The sequence below is a fragment of the Lontra canadensis genome, unplaced genomic scaffold (genome assembly GCF_010015895.1).
Source record: "Lontra canadensis isolate GAN:19392208 unplaced genomic scaffold, GSC_riverotter_1.0 scaffold133, whole genome shotgun sequence".
Classification (NCBI taxonomy): domain Eukaryota; kingdom Metazoa; phylum Chordata; class Mammalia; order Carnivora; family Mustelidae; genus Lontra; species Lontra canadensis.
This window is the reverse complement of record NW_022631127.1, coordinates 1,228,925-1,251,807: the sequence shown is the minus strand read 5'-3', so window position 1 is coordinate 1,251,807 and position 22,883 is coordinate 1,228,925. Positions and strand designations below refer to the sequence as shown.

The window sequence follows — 22,883 nt, the reverse complement described above, 5'->3', positions numbered from 1 at the left end:
ATGTCTACGGTCACAAGATTCAGCAATCAGACATGTCACTGACCAAGAATAGCAGTCATGGTAGCTATGTCCAATGACCACCTTTGTTGAAAGAAGATGATGGCAATCGATGACATTGGTGATCAAAAACATTGGTGACCATATTTGTCAATGAACAGGAATATTGATGACCAGATAGCTCAGAAACAAGAGCTGATCAGCATCTGGGAAGAAGTAGAAGGGGGTGGGGGTAGGGGTGGGGTCAATCCTTGTTGGCTTCTATAAGAGCCCCAGGAAAAGGATCAGTGTGTAGACCAAAGGCTGGAGAAACCACAAGCCTCCCTGTGCTTCCCCAGTATCCAACCAGACACCAGGACAGACAGGGCCCCATCCCTTATTCCAGGAGCCCTTCTCTCCAAATCACTGGACCCAAAGGGACCACTAGGACTGACTGCCTATCGCCACACCCAGGACTCAGCAGCCCAGGAGCCCACAACACCGGCCAGAGGCATTCACAAAAAGTATTTTATTATTCTTAACAGTATTCACTTTAAAGGAATAGGAGGATAGCATACAATTTTTTACAGACAATATATAAATGTTGTACATAATTAACAATAACTTAGTTCACTAATCCAAAATGAAACAAGCCAAATAAAACATAAAAACAGAAAATACTGCGGATTCTTTTTCTTATGCGGATACTAGTACAAAATAAGTTACTTCTGGCTGTGGTGCCCCCCTCCCCCCCTGCAGCGATCGCCGGGGCTCCTATTGCACTTGGTCGACTACCTCGGCATGATCCTCTTCCCCAGGGCCAGGCTTTTGCCGGCCGTCACACCCCACCACCTCCGCATACAGAATCTAAGCTCGGACACAGTTATGTACAGCTGTACCTTGGGAAGGATCCAGCCAGCCACAGCAAAGCGGAGCAGAACCCAGGCATCTCCAGGGACCCCAGCAGGGTCATGGCCTCTCGCTGGACCCACCCCCAACTCCTGCCTTCGCCACCTGCCAGACCAGCCCCTGGAAGCCAAGAGCAGCCAAGGCCCCTCCCCAGGCCCCCGGCTCCCTGTCCTAGGGCTGTGGGATCCAAGTACTTTTCCAAAAATAATTGTGAAGCTACAGCCTTGGTTTGTAGGTTTTATTCCTTTCCATAGCAAGGACTTCCGTGGCAACATACAATCGACTGGACCCAAAATGAGTTTAAAAATAAAACAACTAACTCCTCAGCGAGTTAAGCTTATGCAGTCTTTGATATATATATATTTTTTCTTTTGTCTCAGAGTGGGAGGGGAGGGGGATTGAGGGGTGTTGCAGAAAAAGGATGTATGTACAGGGGTTCACCTGGCTGGGGCTCAGACTCATTAAGGGGACACGGGTCACACCAGCTTCGGCCTCAGAGCCAGGGGAGCGATCTGGGAGACATTTCCCCTCTCAAGAAAATGTTGTTTCCTTCCTGTGACCCAGCCCTGGCCTGGGAATCAGCGCAGGACCGCCCCTGATTGTCTCTGCCCTCCAGGGCCTGGCCGCCAGGGCACGCACCGCTCAGCCTCCCCAGGCTGCTGGCCCAGCCACACCGGCTCAGCCCAACCTGGGCTTCAGCTGTTTCAGGAAAGGAAGCCAGAGGAGAAGGTGTGGGCCATGGACACCCTGCCACCCCGCACACCTGCCCCCCAGAGCCCCAGCAAGCAGATGGGCCAAGCAGCACTTGGTGCAAAAGAAGATCCAGAAGAGAATTTGGGGGGCAGCTCAGACCTCCACGTCTCCCTGGTCCTTGTTAGAAATGAGAGCACAATAAATTATTTTTGCCTAATCCCTTCTTCTAAAAACGGTTTGCTTCGTGTGTCCCCTGCCCCCCCACCTTCTTCTCGTTGTAAAGTTGTCTGTTCTGTTCTCCAAACAATTGTCCATGATGGAAACCCCACCTGGGCAGTAAGCCGGGCCAAGGCTGCCTCCCAGCCTGGATGAGGACCTTCACAGTGACCGTTGATGGCCAAGGGGAGCGCCCACAGGAGAGGCAGCTTGGGGCTCCGGCCGGGCTGGCAGGAGTGGCATCAGTCTTCAGGGAAGGGCAAGCCGCTAAGGGTTTGGCCCACCCTGCCTAGGGTCGCCAGCCTTGCACTGCCAGCCACCCTCTTGGCATCTGTCTGTCCGTTGCCGGGGGGCTGTCCCTAGCCCATGGCGGTCACCATGCTGGATGGGTGGGGGTGGCCAAAGGAGAGGCTGGAGGAGGGGTGGATGGGCGTAGGGGTGGGCAAGATGTGTCCCGAGTGGCTGAAGGGCGGGAGATGGCCCACAGGTGCCATGTGTCCGGCCAGGGCAGCGGCGCTGAAAGGGGAGGCCTTCTCCTGCATGCACTTGGACAGCTCCTCGAAGCATTCTGCACCTTTCTTGTTCTTCTTGGACTTGGTGGACATCTTCCGATTCCTCGTCTGGATCCCTTCCTTCTTCATGGTCAGCGGCCTGTTCACCTGGAAGCAACCACAAAACCTTCAGGAAGTCCAGTTCCCTGAACAAGATACCAACCCCCAGCTTCCACATGGGGCAAAGACAGGTCTGGGCTGGGGACCCCACTTGCAAACCCCCCACCCCCGCTCATCTCTGTCTTCCTGCCAGCATGCTACCCTGTCAAGAATGGTGCTTTTCCCTGTGTGGGACCCACAGGGCAGGGCAGGGGCCCTGAGCCCACTAAGTGCCTGCACTGCCCCCCCACCCCCACCATAGACATGACCAAACTCCATGCCTACTTTTTGTTTTATTTTTTTTTTAAGATTTTATTTATTTATTTGACAGAGATCACAAGCAGGCAGAGAGGCAGACAGAGAGAGGAGGAAGCAGGCCCCCCGCCAAGCAGAGCCAGACTCAGGGGTGGATCCCAGGACCCTAGGATCATGACCTGAGCCAAAGGCAGAGGCTTTAACCCACTGAGCCACCCAGGTGACCCTACTTTTTGTTTTAAAGAGGCACCCCTTTGGGGCGCCTGGGTGGCTCAGTGGGTTAAGCCTCTGCTTTCGGCTCAGGTCATGATCTCAGGGTCCTGGGATCGAGCCCCGCATCGGGCTCTCTGCTCAGTGGGGAGCCTGCTTCCTCCTCTCCCTCTGCCTGCCTCTCTGCCTACTTGTGATCTCTGTCTGTCAAATAAATAAATGTAATATTAAAAAAAAAAAAAAAAGAGGCACCCCTTTGGGGTGGCTCAGTGGGTTAAAGCCTCTGCCTTCCGCTCAGGTCATGATCCCAGGGTCCTGGGATAGAGCCCCGCATCGGGTTCTCTGTTCTGCAGGGAGCCTGCTTCCTTCCCTCTCTCTCTCTGCCTGCCTCTCTGCCTACTTGTGATCTCTCTCTCTCTGTCAAATAAATAAAATCTTAAAAAAAAAAAAAAAAGAAGCACCCCTTCCCTGGACCTGCAGCCCCCCCCCACCGCCGTGGGGGACACATTTCCAGCCGGCTGGTCCCCTCTTATGGGAAGGCCTTCTGGCACTGGGGTGCGGCAGCCGCCTCCCAAGCCAAGCCACGCCAGAGATTGTGGCTGCCTCCCGCTGCCCCCCCCCCAGCCCCGCGCACCAGGGAGCACAAAGAGCAGCCGTCCCCGGGGAGGGGCGGGCCAGGCCGGGGAGGGGTGGACTCACATTGTGCAGCTTGTAGTAGAGGCCACAGGCGTTGCAGACAGGGTCCCCGTTGGCGTTTCGGCGCCATAAGGTGGTGGTTGTCGTCTGACAATTTGCACAACAGGTGCCCGCTCTCCTGGCGGCCGACTGGGAGGGGAGCGGCGGCGTCAGCAGGCTGGGCTCCCACGCCCCACCTCGACCTCCCTCCCCGACCCTTACCCCACCCCCCCTACCCTCCCACCCCTGTCCCTGCCAACTGAGCCCGGGAGCGGGAAAGCTCACAGGCGAATCCAGGCATCTCAGAAGCCATGGAATTTTAGAATTTGGGACCTAAACCAGCACAGAACTTAGAATAAAGAACTCTCAGAAGCCTGATCTCGGAATCAACGGAGTTGCAAGAGCTGAAAGGACACATTAGCCCCCGCCCGGCAACCATCGAATGGGGAAACTGAGGCCCTGAGGAGGCTGGCTCAGTCCCCCTGGAGCTCCTGGGTCTGACTCTGCAGTCCCATGTGAGTCCTTTCAAAATCCACCATCCTGCGTGTGACGTGCCCCCCCCTCCCCCGAAGAGGCCAGGCAGGGACATCAAATGTTTAGGGAAGTCTAGAGCTGCGCCGTCCAGTACCATAGCCACTAGCCACATGGGAATGTTCGAATTCAACCCAACTACAGTTTAATAAAATTAGAGCTTCAGTTCCTTCTCGGGCATTAGCGACATTTCAAGGAATCAACAATTTCAAGGAATCAACAGTCACGACCACGACCACAGGACAGGGCAGGGCCAGAACATTTCCATCAGCACAAGGCTGGTCCGTCTAGCATCCTGCACCCCAAACCACACGCTGCTGACTGCCCCGCAGCCCCTCAGGGAATGCAGGCCAGAGGTGGTCTGGAAATGAGTGTCTGGTTTCTGAAGGGAGCTGAAGGCTCCTAACAAGGGAAAGTAAGAGAGTCTTGACTGAGAAAGCAGATCTCCTCTTGGGGGCCCACCAGCACCCCCCCCCAATATTTCCCAAAGAACCGCAGGCAGCAGGACAGGGGGTGGGAAAAGGAGGCCTGGAGAGGCTGGGACGGCCCTCCGCCGACCGGAGCTCCCTTGCTGGGTCGCTGGGTCGGAGGGACCAGCCGACTGCTGCCTCGGGGGCGGGGAGGGTGAGGGTGAGTAAGCAGCCTGGAGCTGGAATTCTGACTCAGGGGCCAACACCGTATCCTCCACCCCTACCCCCACCCGGGCCCTCACCCCGCCCTCGCTGGGGGGGGGTGGGGAGGGCGGAGAAAGGGGGCCCCCAAAGCAGCAAGCGATTTAAGCCTCGTAAATCACTTCGCCCTGAAAAAAATATATTTATTATTCTTAGCATTTTACGCATTATTTGCAGAGCGGAGGGTATTAGAAATTTCAAAACAGCCCAGCGAGAGGCAGGACTGAGCCGAGGAGAGGCTCTAAAACTCGCGGGGTCCGGAAACAGATACGCGGAGTTTCCTTATCTTCAGGCTGCAGATGTCCGGATAGGAAACTCCGGCAGGAGATCCGAAAGGGCATTTTTTTTAAATCACTCAAATGAAAATACACAGTATAGGTGACTCCATGGAAAAATAATAAAGGGCAGGTTTTTTTGGTGGTTGGTGTGAGTGTGTGTTTTATTTAAATAAGCGTGAGGAGATTGTGTGCTGGGCTACAAGGAAAATTACTTCATGGCCCTATTTTTAAAAAAAAGAGTTAAACAGAGGCCAGGGGACAGGAGTTGGGCCCTTGGACACTCAACGTTGGGGATTCCTGAGCTTGGTGGGGTGAGGATACCTGGTTGGTTGCGGAGGGGGAAATCTGGCCCGGGGCGGGAGGGGGGTGGAATCTGGCCTAAAAGAAGGGCCACCCCAAGCGATTTTAATGATAAAAGGATTTCAAGATGCAAAGCAGCTGTCTGGGAAGGGTTTGGTGGTGTTACTATTATTTTTTAAATAAGCCGCTGGCCGGGCCCAGGTTGGCGGGTTCTCCCCAGCCACCTGCTGCCCCGCGCTTACCAGTCTCCTCTTGGGCTTGATTAGTGGCCGGTTCTGCCCGTTCATCTTGTGGTAAAGCCCGCAGGCGTTACACAGGTAGTGGCCGGTGCCGTCTCGCCGCCAGAGAGGGGTGGCCGTGGCCCCACAGTTGACACACTCCCGGCCTTCTGAAGGGTGACAAGGAGAGACAGTGGGCCTGCCTGATGGACAAGGTCGCGGGAGAGAGCCAGCGGGCAGGCGCCGACCAGGCAGCGGTCGGCCTCAGCCCGGGCTGCCTCGGGGGGTGACTTTTAGTTCCAGCCCTGGGCAGGAAGAGGGACCCGGAGGAGGTTTCCCCCCCCGCAGGAGAGGAGTTCAGAGAGTAGCTTTACGGCCAAAGCTCCATCTTCAAAACCCTCTCTCGAAGGAAGGGAAGCAGGGCAGGAGGGAGGAGTGGGGCCAAGGCCCCAGGGATTCTCGGCGCGACAATGAAAGGGTATTTACAGCAAACTTTGCCGAGGGCAGGGCGGTGGCAGGAGTGGCCCCACTCGACCTGGCCGGGCCTGGGAGGGCTCTGGCTCGTTTTCTGGATCTGCCTTTTTTCTATCTTCCCCTGTTCCCCAGCTGTGTCTGCCACCTCCCGATTCTCAGCCCTCAGCTCCTACCCTCCTTCTGTTCTCCAAGCAGGGGAATTCCTTCTTTCTCCCCAACTTCCCTCTCTTCCGCTGGGGCCCTAGAATTCAGTCCCGGACTCAGATCGAAGGTGGTGTTCTTTAAAATAAAAGAAGCCGTAAGCCCTTTCGTTTTTAAGCCAAGTAGACTAAGCGACCTTGGTCTTCAGTTGATGGTGGGTTTTTTGGTTTTTTTGTTTGTTGTTGTTGCTAAAAGACCATCTGGAATTCAAATCGAATGGATAAAGCAAACTTGGGAGAAGGGGCTAGTTAAAGGCAAGACAGCTGGCCTGAGCGGAACGGGGACCCCAAGGTGGGGCTGAGGTGGGTGCCCAGGGTGGCGGCAGCAATCAGGCCAGGGAGCTGGACAGCCTGGCATCACGCAGCCCCTGGGAAAATGTCTCCCCATTTAGTTTCAGCTAAATTGTCTATATATATGGCCAAGGAAAGGTTCCTAGACTCAGGAGTAAAAGTTAAAAAAAAAAAAAATCTTCCTCTTTTTCGGCTTACAGGGATCGGGAAGGAGGCACTGACAGCCCGGAGCCCCGCATCAGCCCTGGTTTCTGCTCTATTGCCAGATTCTTGGACAAACCAGCTAGGCTCCAGCCTGTCTCCGCAGAGGCACCTACACTTCGTCCCCCACACTCCAGCCTTCAGGGAGGGACAATGAAGGACACGCCAGGGGGCAGGGAGCAGGAACAAGTCCTGGGAATGTTGCTTTGGGGGAAATCTCCCAGGGAGATTGGGAAACATCAAAATCCCAAGATTGGACTGATTGAGTTGGAGAACCAGATTCCTTGAGGGTCTGGAGCATCTACAGTGCTCCCACAGCCTGCTCACACACTCACAAACACACGTACGCACAGCCTCCCTGTTGTCACTTGCGTACTGCTTTCTCATAAACTAATCAAGAGGTTGTTCAAATTTTCACTTAAGATCCAGGGAAGGGAAGGGGGAATTCCCGTTCTGTGTTCTGTCTGGTAGCAGCCACAACCTTGAAAGGGAGGGTGAGAGGCGGAGAAGGGAAACGAACTTTGGGGACCCCTCAGAACAGTTAAGAAAAGGGCAAAAGTTTGAGGGCTCCCTCTTTCCCATTCTGGAGTCTCAAACATCTGTTGGAGGCTATTGGAGGGGAACATGACCCATCCCTAGATCTGGAAGACTGACATTGCCCTATCTCCCATATCATAGCCCTCCTCCCCCAACCATACACACAAAAGCACAAACCATCCCCACTTCCACAAGGTCCCTGGCGCTGGCCTTTACCTGAGCAGGAGCGTGCCTTGCTGCGCTGCTTAGGGGTGAAGCTGGAGGCAGGGCCACCCAAGAAGCCTCCAGGGTGGAAGAGTCCGCTGCTGTAGTCGTGGGCAGCGGCCGGCACGTAGGACGGGTAGGTGGGGATGGGGTGGTGTGTGGCAGGCTGGGTGCCCATGGCAGCCAGGCCTGGGCGCAGGGGACTGCCGCTTTCCATCTTCATACTATCAGTCAGTGACACCTGGTACTTGACGCCATCCTTGTCCTCCCCCCGGGCTGCACTACCCCCTGCGGAAGAGGAGCCTGGAGAGGCAGCCCCGGTGGTGCTGGGGTCGGGAGACACTTCCTTGGGCGGAGTGGGTGGGAATCCAAAGAGGTGGGAGCCCGAGTGGGCTGCCGTGGGAGTGAGGGAGGCCACAGAGCTCCCGCTGCCTCCCGCACTCCCACCCCCTGCCCCTGGGTACACAGAGAGGGGACCTCCAGGGCCTCCGGCCGCTGAGGGGTGCAGCGGTGTCTTGGAGAAGGGGCTCACGGTCCAGGGATTGTGGTGGTGGGCCGCAGCGGCGGAGAGGGCAGCTTTACCCCCGTCGAGCCAGGGCAACCCAGGGCTGTGCAACAAGTGTGGGCGGCACATCTGGCCTCCTGTCAGGCGGGCTGCAGGAGAAGGGAGAGGGGTCAGGGTGGGCTGAGGCTGAGCCGCAGGGCTCTGATGTACAGGACCACAACTCCCAAGACAACCAGCAGTAACCTTCTTCCCAAAGAAAACCAGAAACATGAAACCCCAACTGGCAATAATCAAGAATGTTCAGTCCGGAGCTAAAGGACAAGTGGCACAGAAGGAACCCCACCGGATTGGGGCCTGGAGGGACCCCCCCACAAGCCAGCTGGAAATGGGCAGAAACCCTAGGGTACCCAAACCCTCCCCCAAGAGGCTGCTGCCCCCACCTTTCCCCGCCCCAAAATTTCAGTTGCTGCGGATCTCACATCCGGGAAGCAGGCAGCGGGGCCTTCCTCCCCTCCCGCGCCCGGCGCGCGTCGCGCCGCGCCTGGGCTCGCAGTGACCCACTGGCCGGGGGCTCACCGTGCGCGGGGCTGTAGGAGACGCGTGCCCGCGCGTGGGCTGGGTTGGCGTAATAGGGGTTGCCTTGAGAGTCTAGGTGGTTGAAGAAGACGTCCACCTCATCCGGAGGCAGCAGCTGCGCGGGCTCCATGTAGTTGTGCGCCAGGCCCGGGTGATGCGAGTCGGGGTGCTGCGCATTCAGCACGGCGGGGTGCGCCATCCAGCGCGGCTGCTCCGGCGCCACCTCCATGACCGGCAGTGGAGGCTCGGGATCTGGGCCGAGGCGGTGGCGGCGTCCCTGAGCGACGGAAGGGGGCGTGAGGGGCGCCGCCACGGCCTGACACCCCCAAAGTCCCGCCACACGGAGTCCCGCACGCCGCTACGCCTCCGGCGAGCTCAGCGGAGGGAGAGTCCCGGGTGGGAGGAAAGCTCAAAGCTCAAAACGAAAGGAAGGCGGAGAAGAGGGTTCCGCCGCGCACATTCACATGGTGACCCCCGGTCCCAGAGCCAGGCATTCATGCACGCCGGGTCGCGCACGGGGACAAACCCCGACAGCAGTTACCCCAACAAATACATACGGAGTCTCACTTTAAGTCAGACACTCACACCGACCCCCCCTCCCCTTTCCCGGTACACAATCACATAAACACAGACCAAAAGTTGGAGACAGGCGCCTGGGCACCCACTGGGGCACATGAGCCCAGAGACACGCACATATCTACACTTGGCGCCAGATACACATACCGACTTGACGACCCCCCTCCCCCCGCAAACACGCACACGCAGCCCCAGCGGCTGGGAGCCAGCCCCCTGCGTGCCTCCCAGGAGGCACAATCAGGACCTCTCACCAAGCCACACCAAAGCCGTCACCCGCAGCCTGGGCCCGACCTTGAGCCCCGGAAGAGACCTCTCAGAGCTTGGCGCACCCCAGGCCCCGGCTAGTTCTCGCACCCCAAACTTACACACGCAGCGCCGCGGGGAGGAGGGACCGCGGCCTCAGGGACGGGGGATCAGCACCGGCGGGAGCCCGGGGAGTGGAGGGCTCAGGAACCGCGCTTCGGGCGGCTGGGCTCACGGGGTAGGAGCGGGGGACAGTGCGCGCCTCGGCCTCAGGCCCGCCCGGCTCCGGCCCCTCGGCATCCTCCGGCCGCCCTGGCGCCAGCTCTCGACTCCTGCACAGACATGAAGCGGGGGCCGTGCACGCCTAAGAAGCCCGCGCCAGCCAATCAGGGCCGCGCGCCGCCCAGCCTCCGCCCCCCATTGGCTGAGCCCGCAACTCCAGTCCGCCGGACTCCCGGACTGACCCGCGGGCCTGCCCCCCTCCGCCCGCGGGCCCCCTCCCAGCGCCCTCCCGGCGGCCCCTGCTGCCAACGCCCCCCGCCAGGACCCTCACCCCACTGGCCAACTGCTTCTCCCCTTCTTGAGGACTTTCCTGGATCCCCCTAACCTCAGGACCCTCCTCCCAGTAACTAACCCCCAACGGGGGACCCCTCCCCGGGAGCACCGGTCGTGCACCCTTCGGGTGCCTGTGTGTCCTCTCCCCGGGACCCCAGCCCTTCCACTCTCTGATACCACCTCCCAGCTGAAGTCTCAACTACCTACCCAGGCCACTACTCGGGCTCTGGCTGGGCAGGGGGTTGGGAGGACAACTGCGGGACAGCAAGAGCAGTGAGGGGCAAGAACTATGAGACTCGAGTGGGCACCTGGGCCTCGGACAACAAGCCGCTTAGGACTGAGCTTGACCGGGTGGAGGTGGCCTGGCTGGAGGCTCCAGAGAGGGGGAGGGGGCGTCCCCTTCCCGGGCGTGGCCTTCGCAGACCAGCGGGCCGAACTGCCTGGGGCGAGGCCACGGAGACCCGGACTGGCGCCGGCGCCGGCTCGAAGGATACGCCTCTGGGCAGGAGGAGGCATTTTTCCCTCCCGGGGGTCCCTGAGGCGGCCCCTGGGGAGAGGGAGGCGGGAGACTGAGAACAGAGTCCCCTAAGTCACCTGGAACTGCTCGACACACACCTCCAGTGCAGAGATCCAGCTCTGTGGGGGGAGTGGGCCCCGTGCACAAATCTCCTTGCTCTCTCCCATTATACAGACCGAGGAGACCGAGGCTCGAAGGGAGCCCACGGCCGACGAGGGAGGCGGGGGTGGGTGGGTGAGTGTCGGAAACAAAGAACTTTTGGGGGGTTGAGACAGGTGCGAGGGTAAGGGGGAGGAATCGCCCTCCTCCAGCCCCTCTCCCTTAGCTGAGTCTACAGCTCTCGGAGTTAGGAGCCCAGAGGGATCCCAGGTGGGTCCCGGACAGGGGAGAGGGCGGGGGTCTGGGCCACCCCCGGGAGGGTGGGGGGAGGGGCGGCGGGATTGACAGTCGGTAATTGGGTAACTGGAGGCGGCTTCTCCGGCCGGGCGGCCCCGCCACCGCGACGCCGGGCCCCTGACGTCACCCGATTCGCCAGGAAATGAACTTTTTAATAATCCGAGGAGGGAGGAAAGCCTTCGGTCCCCTCGGCTCGGGGGGCTCCCGGCCAGGCCCAGCTCCGCGGGCGCGCCCCAGTCACCCTCTCGCAGGCCAGCTCTGGGCAGCGCCGGGGTGGGGGGGGGTGCGGGCACCGGCCAGGGGCCGCCTCCTGCCTAGGCGTCCGACTGTCCCGTTCATCTGTCCGAGGCCCTGGCTCAGGTAAAGACGCGGGGCTGGAAGCGCGGAGCCCCATCTAGCTGGGAACCAGCGCGTCCCGGGCGCTTAGGGACCCTCCTGCCACGGCGACCCGCTGCGCCTCCCGCTCCGCTCCACTCCGAGGCGCGCGGGGCCCGCCCGGGCTTCTCGGAACTCCGCTCGGCAGGAGAGGAGCAGGAGAGGAGGCCGGCGCTAGCCGGGTAAAGCGCGCTGTGGCCGGGGAGTGGGAGCGCGACGCCGCGGGCGCCGGGCCTCCGCGGTCGGGCGAGGCAGGTGATTGGCTTCAGTGCCTTCCAGTTCGCGTTCCCCAAAACGCGCGCGGTCTGACCCGGACTCGCTGCCTCTCTGTTCGTCTGTCTCTCCTCCCCGCCTTTAGCTTACGATTCTTCATCAACGCGTAAAATGCGATCGTCAGAACCTCGAGCCTGTTTTGCGTCCCTGGAGCCTAGCGGGAGCTTATCAAAGACACCGCAGCCCCAGGGACAATCCCGGGTGTCCGACAAGGCTGTCCCGTCAACCTGAACCCCTGGACCCAGAGCAGGAGGCAGCCAGCCGTTTGCCGGCCCCGGGGCCGGGAACGCCGGAGCCGAGCGGAAGCTTTCCGTGAGGCTGGGATCCGCGCCTTGGCTCGCAGGGACGTGGCCGCTGCGGGCCCTCCGGAAAACAGGTAATTCGCTTTATTTCCCCCCCAAAGGCGTAATTCAAATGACCCCCATTCTGGGTGGGTCTGCAGTTTCATCTTTCCGAACTTGGCTAAAATACCCCTCCGGGGCAGCGTCTGGGCCACCGCAGGAGTGGAGGTGACCAGCCTGGCCGGGCCCCTGCCTGAACTGCAGCTCCAAGCTGCCCGTTGGCCTGGCGCAGAACCGAACGCGGGCGGGGATTTAATTACCCCGCTCGGCGGCTCAGAAAATCGCCGCGCGGAGAAGCTTAGCAGGGCGGTTAAGCAATGCTTGAGCAGGGGCCTCGGGAGATCCGCACCAGTCTCCCTTCCCGCAATCCCGGCCTAGAGAAAAAAGGGGGGCGGGGAGAAGGGAGCTCCCCCACCTCTCCTGAGGCCCCCAGGCTTGCCTTCCTCCAAAAGGCGGGCAGGCAGCCGGCTTGGCGGAGGCCTCCACTATGATTGGAGCTCCTGCGTTGGACACGGGACTGCTGCGTTCTCCCGCAGGAACGAACCCGCCTGGGAGAGAAAACAGGGACGCCAGGCAGGAGAAGGCCCAGCTGGCCAGTAAAACACCCCCCCATTCCAGTCACGAGTGTACATGTATGCCAGACAGACCAAGGGACACTAGCCAGGCATCTTGCCCAGTAGGCAGCGGATACCATCTTATCATTCGAACCCAAACAAACGACCGGGAAGGATCAGGGAGCCCCCCAAATCGGCTGGGATTGCGGGGGGCATCCTTGCGCCTGAGAAGAGCAGATTTATTTCAGTTTACAGCCTCGGGATTCGGGGTCTCCGGAATGCCCTCAGAGGGACGCCTTCCCTTTTTCATGTTTTTTTGTTCGTTTCCAAGGGTTGTTGCTTATAGCGGGTGCTGCCTTTTGATGGCACTGAGAAGCTGTCACTTTCCTTACATAAGAACAAGACTTCGAGAGGGACTGGGGAAGGGTAGCAGAAAAACTGAATTTTCTAACTGCCTTTTTCAAGTGGCCTGAGATTCCCCGAAAAAGCATGGGTCGTTAGTGCGGCTTGAGAAGCTTTCTCTGGGGAGCGGGCAGCGCAGGGATCCGAGGCCCGGTTCTATAGGGCCTCACCCGCCTGGGCCGTGGCCCTCAGCTGCCGGGTCTTCCCCATCCTACATCGCCCTCCCCTCTGCGCCCTTTGTTTAAACTTCCACCATCCAGGGTAGCCCCTCTGGGACCATAAGTTGGCCCTTTCTTTGTAACCTAATTCTTCCCACCTTTTCCTATGAGCATCTAATTGGCCGGCAGTGGAAGGGAGATTCAAAGAAACCAGTTTGCTTAGGGGACCTGCCTTCCGTAGGGATATTGAATTGTCAATCCAGCGACCTCCCAGCCCCACGCTGGCAATGTGCCTTGAGGAGTATGGAGGAGGAAATGGGGACCAATTCAGCCAGAGGGGCTCAGAAGTCCCCATTGGGCAAGGCCTCAGATCTGCTAGGCCTGCCGCCATCCCTCCAGAGGGGTTCTGCAATGGAGGGAACAGGGCTCCAATAGCCCCTTCGCTGGTTGGGGTTCACTTCCAGGCCCCCAGATGTGAAGGCTCCCACTCCTCTGGCCTCCATGATGGCTCTCCCATCCCTTACGTCTTTTGGGCCTTTTTGAATCTCAAAACCCAAGGCCCATCTTCCGAGAAGTCTTGGCGCCCTGGGTCGAGGCGCCTGGGAGATCCTCTATCTCCTTATCAGGTTGTAACCACCTACCTCCAAGCCGGACAGCCTCCCCCACGGGCCCTGCTGAGACCTGCAGCAGTGGGCGGCGTTTTTCCCTGCTTCACGAACAGCCACGGTTTACTATGGGTGCCTGGCGGCCCAGCGGCCAGGCAGCATGACAACTGGCAAATCCGTTTCGTTAGACGCAATTTGTTTGCAATTTGTCAACCCGGCTGGGAAACGCTCTCCAGACGCATTGCCCTACCTGGTTCTCCAATCCTGCCTACTCATAAACGAATCCCATCGCTAGGTGCCTGTGTAGACCCGGAGCTCACCGCCAGATGTTCCCGATCCCCGGGAGACGTAGCTTTTTCCAAAACAACGAATTTCCTTCAGTGTTTTCCGGGAAAGGAGAGGCCGCCACTCTCGGGGGCCCCGAACGCCGGATCTTTCCCCTCGCGGTTGGGGCAACCGGGAGTTCAAGCCTGGCCGCTGCTGAAGAATTCTAAATGCCCGGCGTCCAGACAGACCCAGACCGCCGTCTACGCCTCCCGGTGGCAGATCCCGGAGCCCGCGGCGGCCCTATTCTTTTTGAAATCCCACTAAACAGATTCCTACTCCGGCTTGGGGCTGGGGGGAGACTTCCAGACCCGGCGCTCTCCCCCACCCGCACCCCAGCCACACAGGATAAAGGGCCGCGGGGCGCGGCGCGCGGGGGCGCACGCAGGAGCGAGCCGGGTTAAGCCGCGCAAAGCCGGCGCACGGGACCAGTCGGCAGGTGCAGCCGCGGCTCTGCTGCCCGACTTGGGCGCCTCAGCCGCCGTGGAGCGGAGGTGGGGGCGGCCGAGACAAAGACCTCAGCTCCGGGGGCCGGGAGGTGGGGCGCTTTGCGAGGCACAGGGAATAACCCGGGCTCTCGGCCTATGTATGGCTGAATCCGAGAAATGGGAAAGCGGGAGGCCCGACGCGGGCCTGCTGTCCTCAACTCTGCAAATACTCCCTCAGGATTAGGCCCCTGTGCCCTGGGGTTCGAGCCGCTGGTAGGACCAAGCAAACCCCGAAGGCCACATGTCAGGGGCCACTGGGCTAGGCAGATCGCGTTTAGGGGGCCGGGTGGGCCAGACCTGGGGCCTGGAAGGGCCTTGATCAGGCGAAGGTGGGAGAACTTACCTAGCGAGGTGCGGCGGGCGGCGCCCCCGGGTGGACGGGGCCGGAGCGGAGCGGGGCGCTCAGCGAGGTGCGTGGCTAGGTGGGCCCACAGGACACCGGCGCGGGCTGGCAGCGTTCACCAGCAGGGCCCGGGCGGCGCGCCGAAAGGCTACATGGTGCGCGGCGGGCCGCTTTTGTTCGCCGGGTGGCCGACGGGGGCCGGCTGGGGTGGGGGCGAAGGCAGCCAGGAGATAGAGTCTTGAGCAGCGAGCCCGGGCGGCGCTGGCCTTGTTACCTCCCTCTCGCTCCCGCTGCCTCTCCCTCCCCTCCCCCGGCCGCAGCGGCCGCTGCTTTTTATTTCGACAGCACTTTGAGGGGGCGGGAGCGCCGCAGGGGGGCAGGAGGGTGCCCAGAGCTCTGCCCCCCGTTTCCCTGGTACAGCCGCCCGGCGGCAGGCCGAGGGCTGGTGGGCACTCAAGGTGCAACACCCTACTCGCCCATACTCCAGACTACTCCGGCCCTCGCAGGGGCGCACAAATGAGCACCCCTGCTCTCAAGGGTGTATGTTCAGAAAGTCCGGGACGTCTCTTTTTGGAGACTCTCCCGGGGGACCTTCACAAACCGTGGCCACAAGCGCTCACACACGTACACAGCTGCCTGCTCCTCTTCTCCAACCTTCTTTCAATAGTGCTCACGCACACACACATCTGTGCACACGCGTTAGTGCATACAGCTGTGGTTGCGTGGACATCCTCAGCGGGGAGATGTGGGTCACACCGGCATGCACACGTGCACACACCCAAATGTAGCTTGCGAATCTGGCACGCGCAGTGTGCGCGCGCATTTACGCGTGCACGCGCCTCTCTCTCTCTCTCTCTCTCTCTCTCTCACACACACACACACACACCTCCCTCACTTCCAGGCTGATTCGGCTAAATGTAGACACATGGCCTCTCCCTTTCCCACCTATACCTCCACTTGAATTCTCCCAACAGCAGACCAGGGCATTGCAGAAGTGGGGTGTGAGGTGTCTCCCTGGCCCATCCCCAAGGAACCCTCTGGCAGGAGGGAGCTACGGAGTAGAGAGCTTGTCTTTGGAAGGCTAGGCAGAGGAGCTGGGTGTGGGAATCTTCCCGGCAAGAATGCTTTTGGGTTTGTGAGCTAGGAGAACCTTGGTATTGTACTTCCGAAGTCCCCACCTCAAAATTCAACTCCACAGTGGTTGTGTGTGGGGGGGCGTGTGGTCCCATTCCAGCTGCCCTGGGGGACTGAAAGTGGCCTGGGGATCTTGGGCCCAAAGAGAAAGTGCTTTGCTTTGGAATCGAGGGGAAAACTAGTGTGTGTCGCAGAGAGGAGTGTCCAGCCCCCCACCCCCTTCTCTGTGGACATCTTCTATCCGTGGGTCTTTCTTTGAAGCTGATTGACTGTGTTGCATGTGTTATTTGCTGTGTGCACACAGAATATCTATCCTGGGTGCCCCCGTGTGTCTGTGTGCATTTGTGAGCACGTGGGAAGTCTGCAAAACTGAGTATATTAAAATGCCCCTTTCTTCTTGTGGGTCCCTGAGAGTTTGTATATTGAGAGTCTGTGTTGTGTGGGTCCCTGAGAGTTTGTGTATTATGTGTGGCTGTTTCAGAGCCTGACCTCCAAAGTGCACATGGGAGAGTGTCTCCATGGAACTGGGTGTGTGTCCCTGAGGCTGTGTATCTGTGTGACCATTGTGTCCATGAATCATTTGATGGGAAGCAATCACATCCAAGTGCTTGTTTATAAAATGGTGTATGTCCCTATGTGGGTCGGTAGCTGTGCATCTGGGTATCCTGTGTCTATGAATTGGGGTGTTTGTGCATGTTTGTGTGTCTGCCTGCCTGTCTTTCTTTACCAGCATCGGCTATCTGGTGTGTATCATTATATCTTTGAACTGATTACGGGAGGGTGGACAGTGTAGAACGTAGCCAAGTGTGTCTGCGGATCAGTGTATAGCACTGTGTATGAACTGGTATGTGTTGGGGTGGGTGTTTTTGTCTGTTTACCTAGGGTGTGGGCATCTGTGTGTACAAATGTATCTTTGAACTATGTGTGTTACTCTACCCAGCATTACCCTGTGTCTGTTGTCTGGGGAGGAGTGTGTCCCTGGGTGACACACCGTACGTGTGTCTTCCTAGATCACCCACCGTCCCTAACTGGCGGGGCAGGCGGCCAGTGGAGCTCCAGGGTGCCATTTGTGAGGGCACTTTCTGTCTGTCTGTGGGAGGGGGAGATGAGCTGATAAGGCTTATCTGCCGACGCCAGCACCGTGCTGAATAACCGTTCTAATGAGGTGGCCTCGCTGGGACCACCCGCTCCCAGGGCCCCCAGCCTCACTGGGGCACAAGAGCAAATCCCCATGAACCCAGCAGGGCCGGAGTGTCTCCTGGGCCTTTTCTAGTTCTGTCTTGTTTCTTCAAAGGCGGGTTCCAGGTTTTACACTCCCACCCCACCTGCCATCTCTCCGCTGGGCTGGGCTGGGCTGGGCTGGCCAGAGCAGGCTGGAGCCTCCCAGCCTCTGGTGTGCATTCAGGAACACAGCCTTAAGAAGCTAGGGGATGTGAGGCCACTTGATGTGGGGGACCCTCTAGGGTGGGAGTAGATTGAGAGATTGAGAGACATGGAGGCCCAGGGATGGCAAGACCCAGAGAGACAGGGAATGGGGGACAAGACAGGGAAATCCAAATTTTAAATCTTAAAAAGAAACTGGCATAAAGGGACAGAGACACCAGGAGGGAATGGAGGCGTGGGTCGGGGACATGCAGGAACAGACAAAAACAAACAACTAAAAAGTGGCAGAAAGAGTCAGAGAGAAGGGAACAAAAGCAGCCAAAGTGTTAACCAGAGAGGGAGGGAGATACATGGACAGAGAGACAAGGGAGAGATACAGAGAGGAGAGAGAGAGCAAAACAAAACAAAAATAGAAAGATGGGAAGACAGAAGGGAACCGGGACAGGCCTTGAGAGCAGTGGGAGAAGAGGGAGAGCAGAAAGGACTCCAAAAGTGTCAGGGAAAAGTGGGGACGCGGCAGACAGGCTGGGCGGGATGGACAGATCGATGGAGGGACCGAGGCAATACAGAGCCCCGCGCCCCACGCGAGCGCGGGAGTCCGATCGCCAGGCTGCGGGCCGGGAGGGCGCGAGCGCAGAGCCCGCGGGCCGGGCGGGGCACCGAGCCGCGGGCGGCGGCGACGGGCAGGGGGGTCCGCGCGGGGCTGCGCCGCTGTCCGGGGTAATTTTTCATCTCGGCCGGCTAATCTTTGTTCCCGGCGAAGATAATGAATAGCCAATCGTTATCTGCCCGGCTCCCGGAGGCTGCCCGAGAATGGGGTTGTACAGGGCTGGGAATTGTTTCCAAAGTGCCGCGGAATAAATGGTGTTCCTTATCTCTGCCTTCCAGATTATCGGAGCCCTTTCAGAGCGCGCACAACAAATGCGCCCGCCATCGAATGCATCATTTACCACCGCAGATCCGCGCGCTGATGGGCAGGCAGATAGCCGTCCGCGGGGGGCACGCCGGGCGCCCTGTGCCCGCGCCGCCTGCCTGCCTGCCGGGGGGTACCCGCCTGTGCGCCCCCGGGTGTGCCCGGCGTGTTTGGATGGACATTCGCCTGTGCCAGTGGATGGGCACTGAACAAGAAAGGGTATTAGTGTGCATGCAGGGATGTCAAGAAGTGTGCTACAGGAAAGTGCAGATGTGCAAGCCCACATGCACATGCGTGGTGGGCATCTGTCCCTGGAGCTGGCCCCGCTGAGGCTGTTTGAGGGAGCACAGAGGAAGGGATGTTGCACGTGAGTGTGTAGGCATGCATATTACTCGGGGTGGGTAGACACGTGTGTGAAGGACTGGGTGTGCAAATCTGTGTCTACAGGTGTGGTGACCGAGCGTATTGTGTACGTATCTGCCCTGGGTGAGGCTGTTTAGGAATGCACACAGGATGCGTGTGTATGTGTATATTTGGACATGGGTGTGTTACTCTTCTGAGTGTTGTGTGCCTGCAGGTGTCCAACAGTACTCAGTGCTGTGGGTTCATACCGGCCTGTAAGCACACCTGTGACTGCTGGGAGTGAGTGAGTGCGCAAGGTGTCAGTGTTCACCCCGGTGTGCACAAATCTGCGTGAAGGCGGTTGCGTTGTTGTGTATCTGTCTGCCTGGGTGTTCCGGGGTGTGCTGCAGAAGGGTCAAGAGGGAAGGGCAGTGGTTGGGTTGTGCCTGCGCCTGCACGTGTAGGCTCCGTACGCACGAGCTGGGGAGCTGGGACCCCTCTCCAGCCTGGGGAAGAGCCAGCCAGCGGGGAGCGAAAGGTGCGTGCGGGTGTGATAGACGCCAGTGTAAGGAATGGAATGTGCTAAACGTTGTGTGCGGTTGTGTAAGGGAGAGGGGTCTTCAGAGGAGTTTGGGAACACCCAGGGGTCCCATCCCGCCTCAGCAAGCACGCCCTGACGGGGCCCCACAGCCTCCCCGCTCCGGACCTGAGGAAAGAGACTGGAGCCCCGCCGCCCGAGGTCTCCGCGCCGTGAGTGACACGCGCCGCCGACAAAGGCTGTATTTTTCCAGGCTCGAGCCCCGCCCGCGTGCGCGCGGGGGCGCGCGCGCGCGATGGTCCCCATGGCGACGCAGATAGCGCCGCAGCCATTTTCCCTATCTCCCCGGGGTCTATTATACCGCGGGATTAGCTCATCTCCAGGCAGGTCAAACCCAAAGTCACACAACCTGCGGCGCGGGCCCCGCCTCCCCGCCTGGCTGCCCCTCCCCCGCCTGAGGGGTCCGGTGCGGCCCCCGCGACCCCCGAGTCGCGGCCCTTGCGCAGGCGCAGAGCGCCACCTGGCGACCGCCGGTGTCCTGAGTGGGGTCCCCGGGAGCCAGCAGCCTGAACCGGAGTCACCAGACAGAAGAGCTGGCGCAGGGGTCCTTTCCTCCCTGAGGGGGACTCTCCAGAAGCAGGGGCTTTGTTTTGTCACTGCTGTGTCCCCAGGGCTGGGCTGACACACAGTAGGTCTCCATAAGTGCTTCCTTAAAGGATAGATGGCTGGCAGGAAGTTACAGACCTAGCAAACTGTCAAAGGTCACACCGCTTAGTTGTCAACAAGAAATCATTTCTTAGAATGTATCCACTGAATTTAGGGTAAAAGCCAAACTCCTCTGGAATCCGGGTAATAGCCTTTGCTGATCACTCAGGCCTATTCTCCCCCTTTCTTGATCCAGTCATAGTGGCATTCTTTCTGTTCTTTGAACAAGCCAGAACATTCTCACCCCAGGGCCTTTGTGTCTGCTCTTCCCACTACCCAGAGTGTATACTGTCTCTGTTCAAATGTCACCCCTCAGAGAGCGAAACTGAGCCTTCAGACTTTTCCTTTAGAGTAAGTACTTAGCACAAGTAAACTAGTCTCCTTTCTGTTTGCACAAGTTGCCAGCTTTCCTGCCCCACTGGAATGCTAGGCTTCCTGGGGGAAAGGGAGTCAGTCTTGTTCCCCAGCAATAGTCCAGGGCTGGAAACTCCTCTCCCAGCTGATCAGTATCAGGCACAACTTTGGGAATGAGTGAATGGGGACAAGAGAAGGCCAGAGCAAGTGGGACAGACTGTGCCCTGCTGTCATGATCATTTTTCCTTATCGTTAGACCATTCCCCCCTACCCTGCCCCTGTCTTTTGCTCACCCTAGCCCCAGGATGCCTGGCTCCACCAACCTCCTGGGACTTAAGGGAAAGAGCATCATGGAGGCCCCTTGGCAAGGCGCGCCTGCCTTGCTTGTGGGGGCAGAGAACACTTATCACCCTGTGTTCTCAGGGAGCCGTGGCCTCTCTGGAAAGGCCTGGGCCACCGGGTAAGACTTCACTCATAATACAAGATAATTATACCCAAATTGTCATGAGGAGGTGATGATTAATTGCTATGCACGGGACAGGGACTGTGAAGTAACTAGAACTAGAGAAGGCCACAGCCCCCACTGAACTTCCAGGCCCGTCTCCAGGCCAAGCCTCATCCTGCTCAGGGGGCTGGAGACAAACCCTGTGAGAGGCTTTGCCCAAGGACTTGGAGAATTAGCTCCCTGTTCCCTCAGAAGTGCCCCAATTCCTTCCCAGGAGAGGAGCTGTGGGTTAACACAGGCTCTTGGGCCAGGACTCCCCCCATCATATACTCACACCCCTTCTGGCTGGGTGGCCTTAGGCAAGTCACTTTCCCACTCTGAGCCTCAAGTCTGCTTCTGCAAACTTCCCTCCAGGGTTATGAGAATTACTCATAAGCATGTATTTAAAAGGAGTTTTGTGATCCAGGCTTTGAAAATTGGCAATCCAAGTCTCAGGGGCCCATGCAGTGACCAATTGTCACCAGCATTTCAAAGTGAGAGATTTCACATAAAGAACTTCATTTTCAGCTTCTTGAAAATTTGGAAGATTGGCCTGATAATGTAATGCTGGAGTTCTGTGTCACCCGCCTCCTGTGCCCTGGGGTCTTCACCCACCCACTTCAGGCCCACAGGTCAGGGATGTGTCCCTCATAGAAATACCATTTGCCGTAGCTGTGTTAGTTTTGGTCTTCCTTCTCTGTATCCTTTGTGGAATTTCCAATATCTTTCTCCCTCTAGGTACTGTAAACCACTTAATAATGAATTAATTAATAAATCCAATCAACACTTTAAAATAATGTGTTCGGCCACACTGTTTTAGACCCTGGATATACATACAGTACAAATAAAAGAGAAACAGGGAACAGTCAGACATAACCACACAGATTAATACATCATCACAAATTGTGACAGAACTCTGAGGGGCAAAGAACATGTATTTACAGATATTGAATCCAAGCGTATTTGCAGAGACCTACGTTGGGTCAGGTCATGTGCTGATAGGGGAGGGCATGGGACGAAACACGATATGGTCACTGTGTGCAGACAACTCACAGGGTGGTGGAGGGGTAGGCACATTAAGAGATTCTGTTAAGGGGCGCCTGGGTGGCTCAGTGGGTTAAGCCTCTGCCTTTGGCTCAGGTTATGATCCCAGGGTCCTTGGATCCAGCCCCGCATCTTTCGCTCAGGTCATGATCCCAGCGTCCTTGGATCCAGCCCCGCGTGGGGCTCTCTGCTGAGCAGGGAGGCTGCTTCCCTTCCTCTCTCTCTGCCTGCCTCTCTGCCTACTTGTGATCTCTGTCTGTCAAATAGATAAATAAAATCTTTAAAAAAGAAAGAGAGAGAAAGATTCTGTTAATTCCAGCCTGTGAGAATTGGAAACACAGGGTGCTTAGGGAGAGGCCCTTATCCTAGTCTGAGAGCATAATATATAAAGAGTGCCTACAAATCAATAGAACAAAAAATAAAAGAGAAAAAAAATAGGCAAAGGGTGTGAACAGAAAAGGAACCAGAATTGGCTCTTAGATTGATGAAAACATGCTCAGTCTCACTCAGAAAAATGAGCATTTAAAATATGTTGAAAGATTTGGGAAGAGAGAATTCCTAAAATTAGATTGTGGTGATGGTTGGAACTCCCTAAATTTACTAAAATTTATGAGATGTACATTTAAAATGAATAAACCTCATGGTGGGTAAATTATACCACGTAATGCCATTTGAAAATAAACCCTGAAACACTTTGAGATACCGTTTTATATCTATGAGTATTAGCCATACCAAAACATTTGATTACATACTGTGTCCCTACGGGACTGGGGAGACATGTTGGTGAGAGTGCCAGCAAATGCACTCTTGGGGTGGGACAGGGAATGTGACAATATCATATTCACAAACACATTTATGCTTTGAACCAATAATTCTATTTATGGGGTATAGATATGCCCTCACGCTTGTGAAATTTGTAAGAAAATTCACTGTAGCCTTGTACTTGGTGGCAAATGATTGGAAACGAAAGATGCTCATGCAGAAGAGATGGTTAAAGTATTGTCATATAACCAAAAAGTAGAATGTTATGCCACTATCATGAAAGAAAAAGAAGAAAGAAATAGAGGAAGGAAGAAGTAAGGAAGAGGGGAGGCAGAGGAGGATGGAAGGGCAGAAGGAAGGAAGGAAGGAAGGAAGGATGGAACTGTTTATGTCAGGATATTGAATGATCCCCGAATAATTTTAATGGAAAAATAACAGTGTATAGGAGTAAGTATGGTGTGCTACCATTTATTAAAAATGGGGATGAGAGGGGCGCCCGGGTGG

The 22,883-nt window shown here is 57.6% G+C and overlaps 2 protein-coding genes across 3 annotated transcripts; one reads left to right on the top strand and one right to left on the bottom strand.

The window, feature by feature from the left end:
- Positions 1 to 486: 486 nt before the first annotated feature.
- Positions 487 to 15,003, bottom strand: GATA2 (GATA binding protein 2). Of its 2 annotated transcripts, none has more exons than XM_032842781.1 (6): positions 14,721 to 15,003; positions 8,571 to 8,847; positions 7,502 to 8,143; positions 5,607 to 5,752; positions 3,609 to 3,734; positions 487 to 2,453 (listed from the first exon to the last, which is right to left on the bottom strand). In XM_032842781.1, exons 2-6 carry the CDS (start codon positions 8,797 to 8,799, stop codon positions 2,154 to 2,156), a joined length of 1,443 nt encoding a protein of 480 aa, XP_032698672.1. In that variant the 5' UTR covers positions 8,800 to 8,847; positions 14,721 to 15,003; the 3' UTR covers positions 487 to 2,153. The 2 variants fall into 2 exon arrangements, with proteins under 2 accessions (XP_032698672.1, XP_032698671.1); XM_032842780.1 differs by lacking the exon at positions 14,721 to 15,003 and adding an exon at positions 9,512 to 9,716.
- Positions 9,732 to 21,697, top strand: LOC116858202. Its single transcript, XM_032842851.1, has 6 exons — positions 9,732 to 9,830; positions 10,636 to 10,695; positions 11,664 to 11,881; positions 18,126 to 18,369; positions 19,183 to 19,242; positions 21,102 to 21,697. Exons 1-6 carry the CDS (start codon positions 9,732 to 9,734, stop codon positions 21,225 to 21,227), a joined length of 807 nt encoding a protein of 268 aa, XP_032698742.1. The 3' UTR covers positions 21,228 to 21,697.
- Positions 21,698 to 22,883: the final 1,186 nt, after the last annotated feature.

What these genes read in the sequence shown, in the direction of transcription:
- GATA2 (XM_032842781.1), bottom strand. Translation starts at nt 8,799, where the DNA reads ATGGAGGTGGCGCCGGAGCAGCCGCGCTGGATGGCGCACCCCGCCGTG. An exon ending in CTCCTACAGCCCCGCGCACG is followed by an intron (nt 8,144 to 8,570) that starts GTGAGCCCCCGG and finishes CTTCTCCTGCAG; the next exon opens with CCCGCCTGACAGGAGGCCAG. An exon ending in TCTACTACAAGCTGCACAAT is followed by an intron (nt 2,454 to 3,608) that starts GTGAGTCCACCC and finishes GGTTGCTTCCAG; the next exon opens with GTGAACAGGCCGCTGACCAT.
- LOC116858202 (XM_032842851.1), top strand. Translation starts at nt 9,732, where the DNA reads ATGAAGCGGGGGCCGTGCACGCCTAAGAAGCCCGCGCCAGCCAATCAG. An exon ending in AGGGAGGCGGGGGTGGGTGG is followed by an intron (nt 10,696 to 11,663) that starts GTGAGTGTCGGA and finishes CCTGGAGCCTAG; the next exon opens with CGGGAGCTTATCAAAGACAC. An exon ending in TGGGCACTGAACAAGAAAGG is followed by an intron (nt 18,370 to 19,182) that starts GTATTAGTGTGC and finishes GGGGCCCCACAG; the next exon opens with CCTCCCCGCTCCGGACCTGA.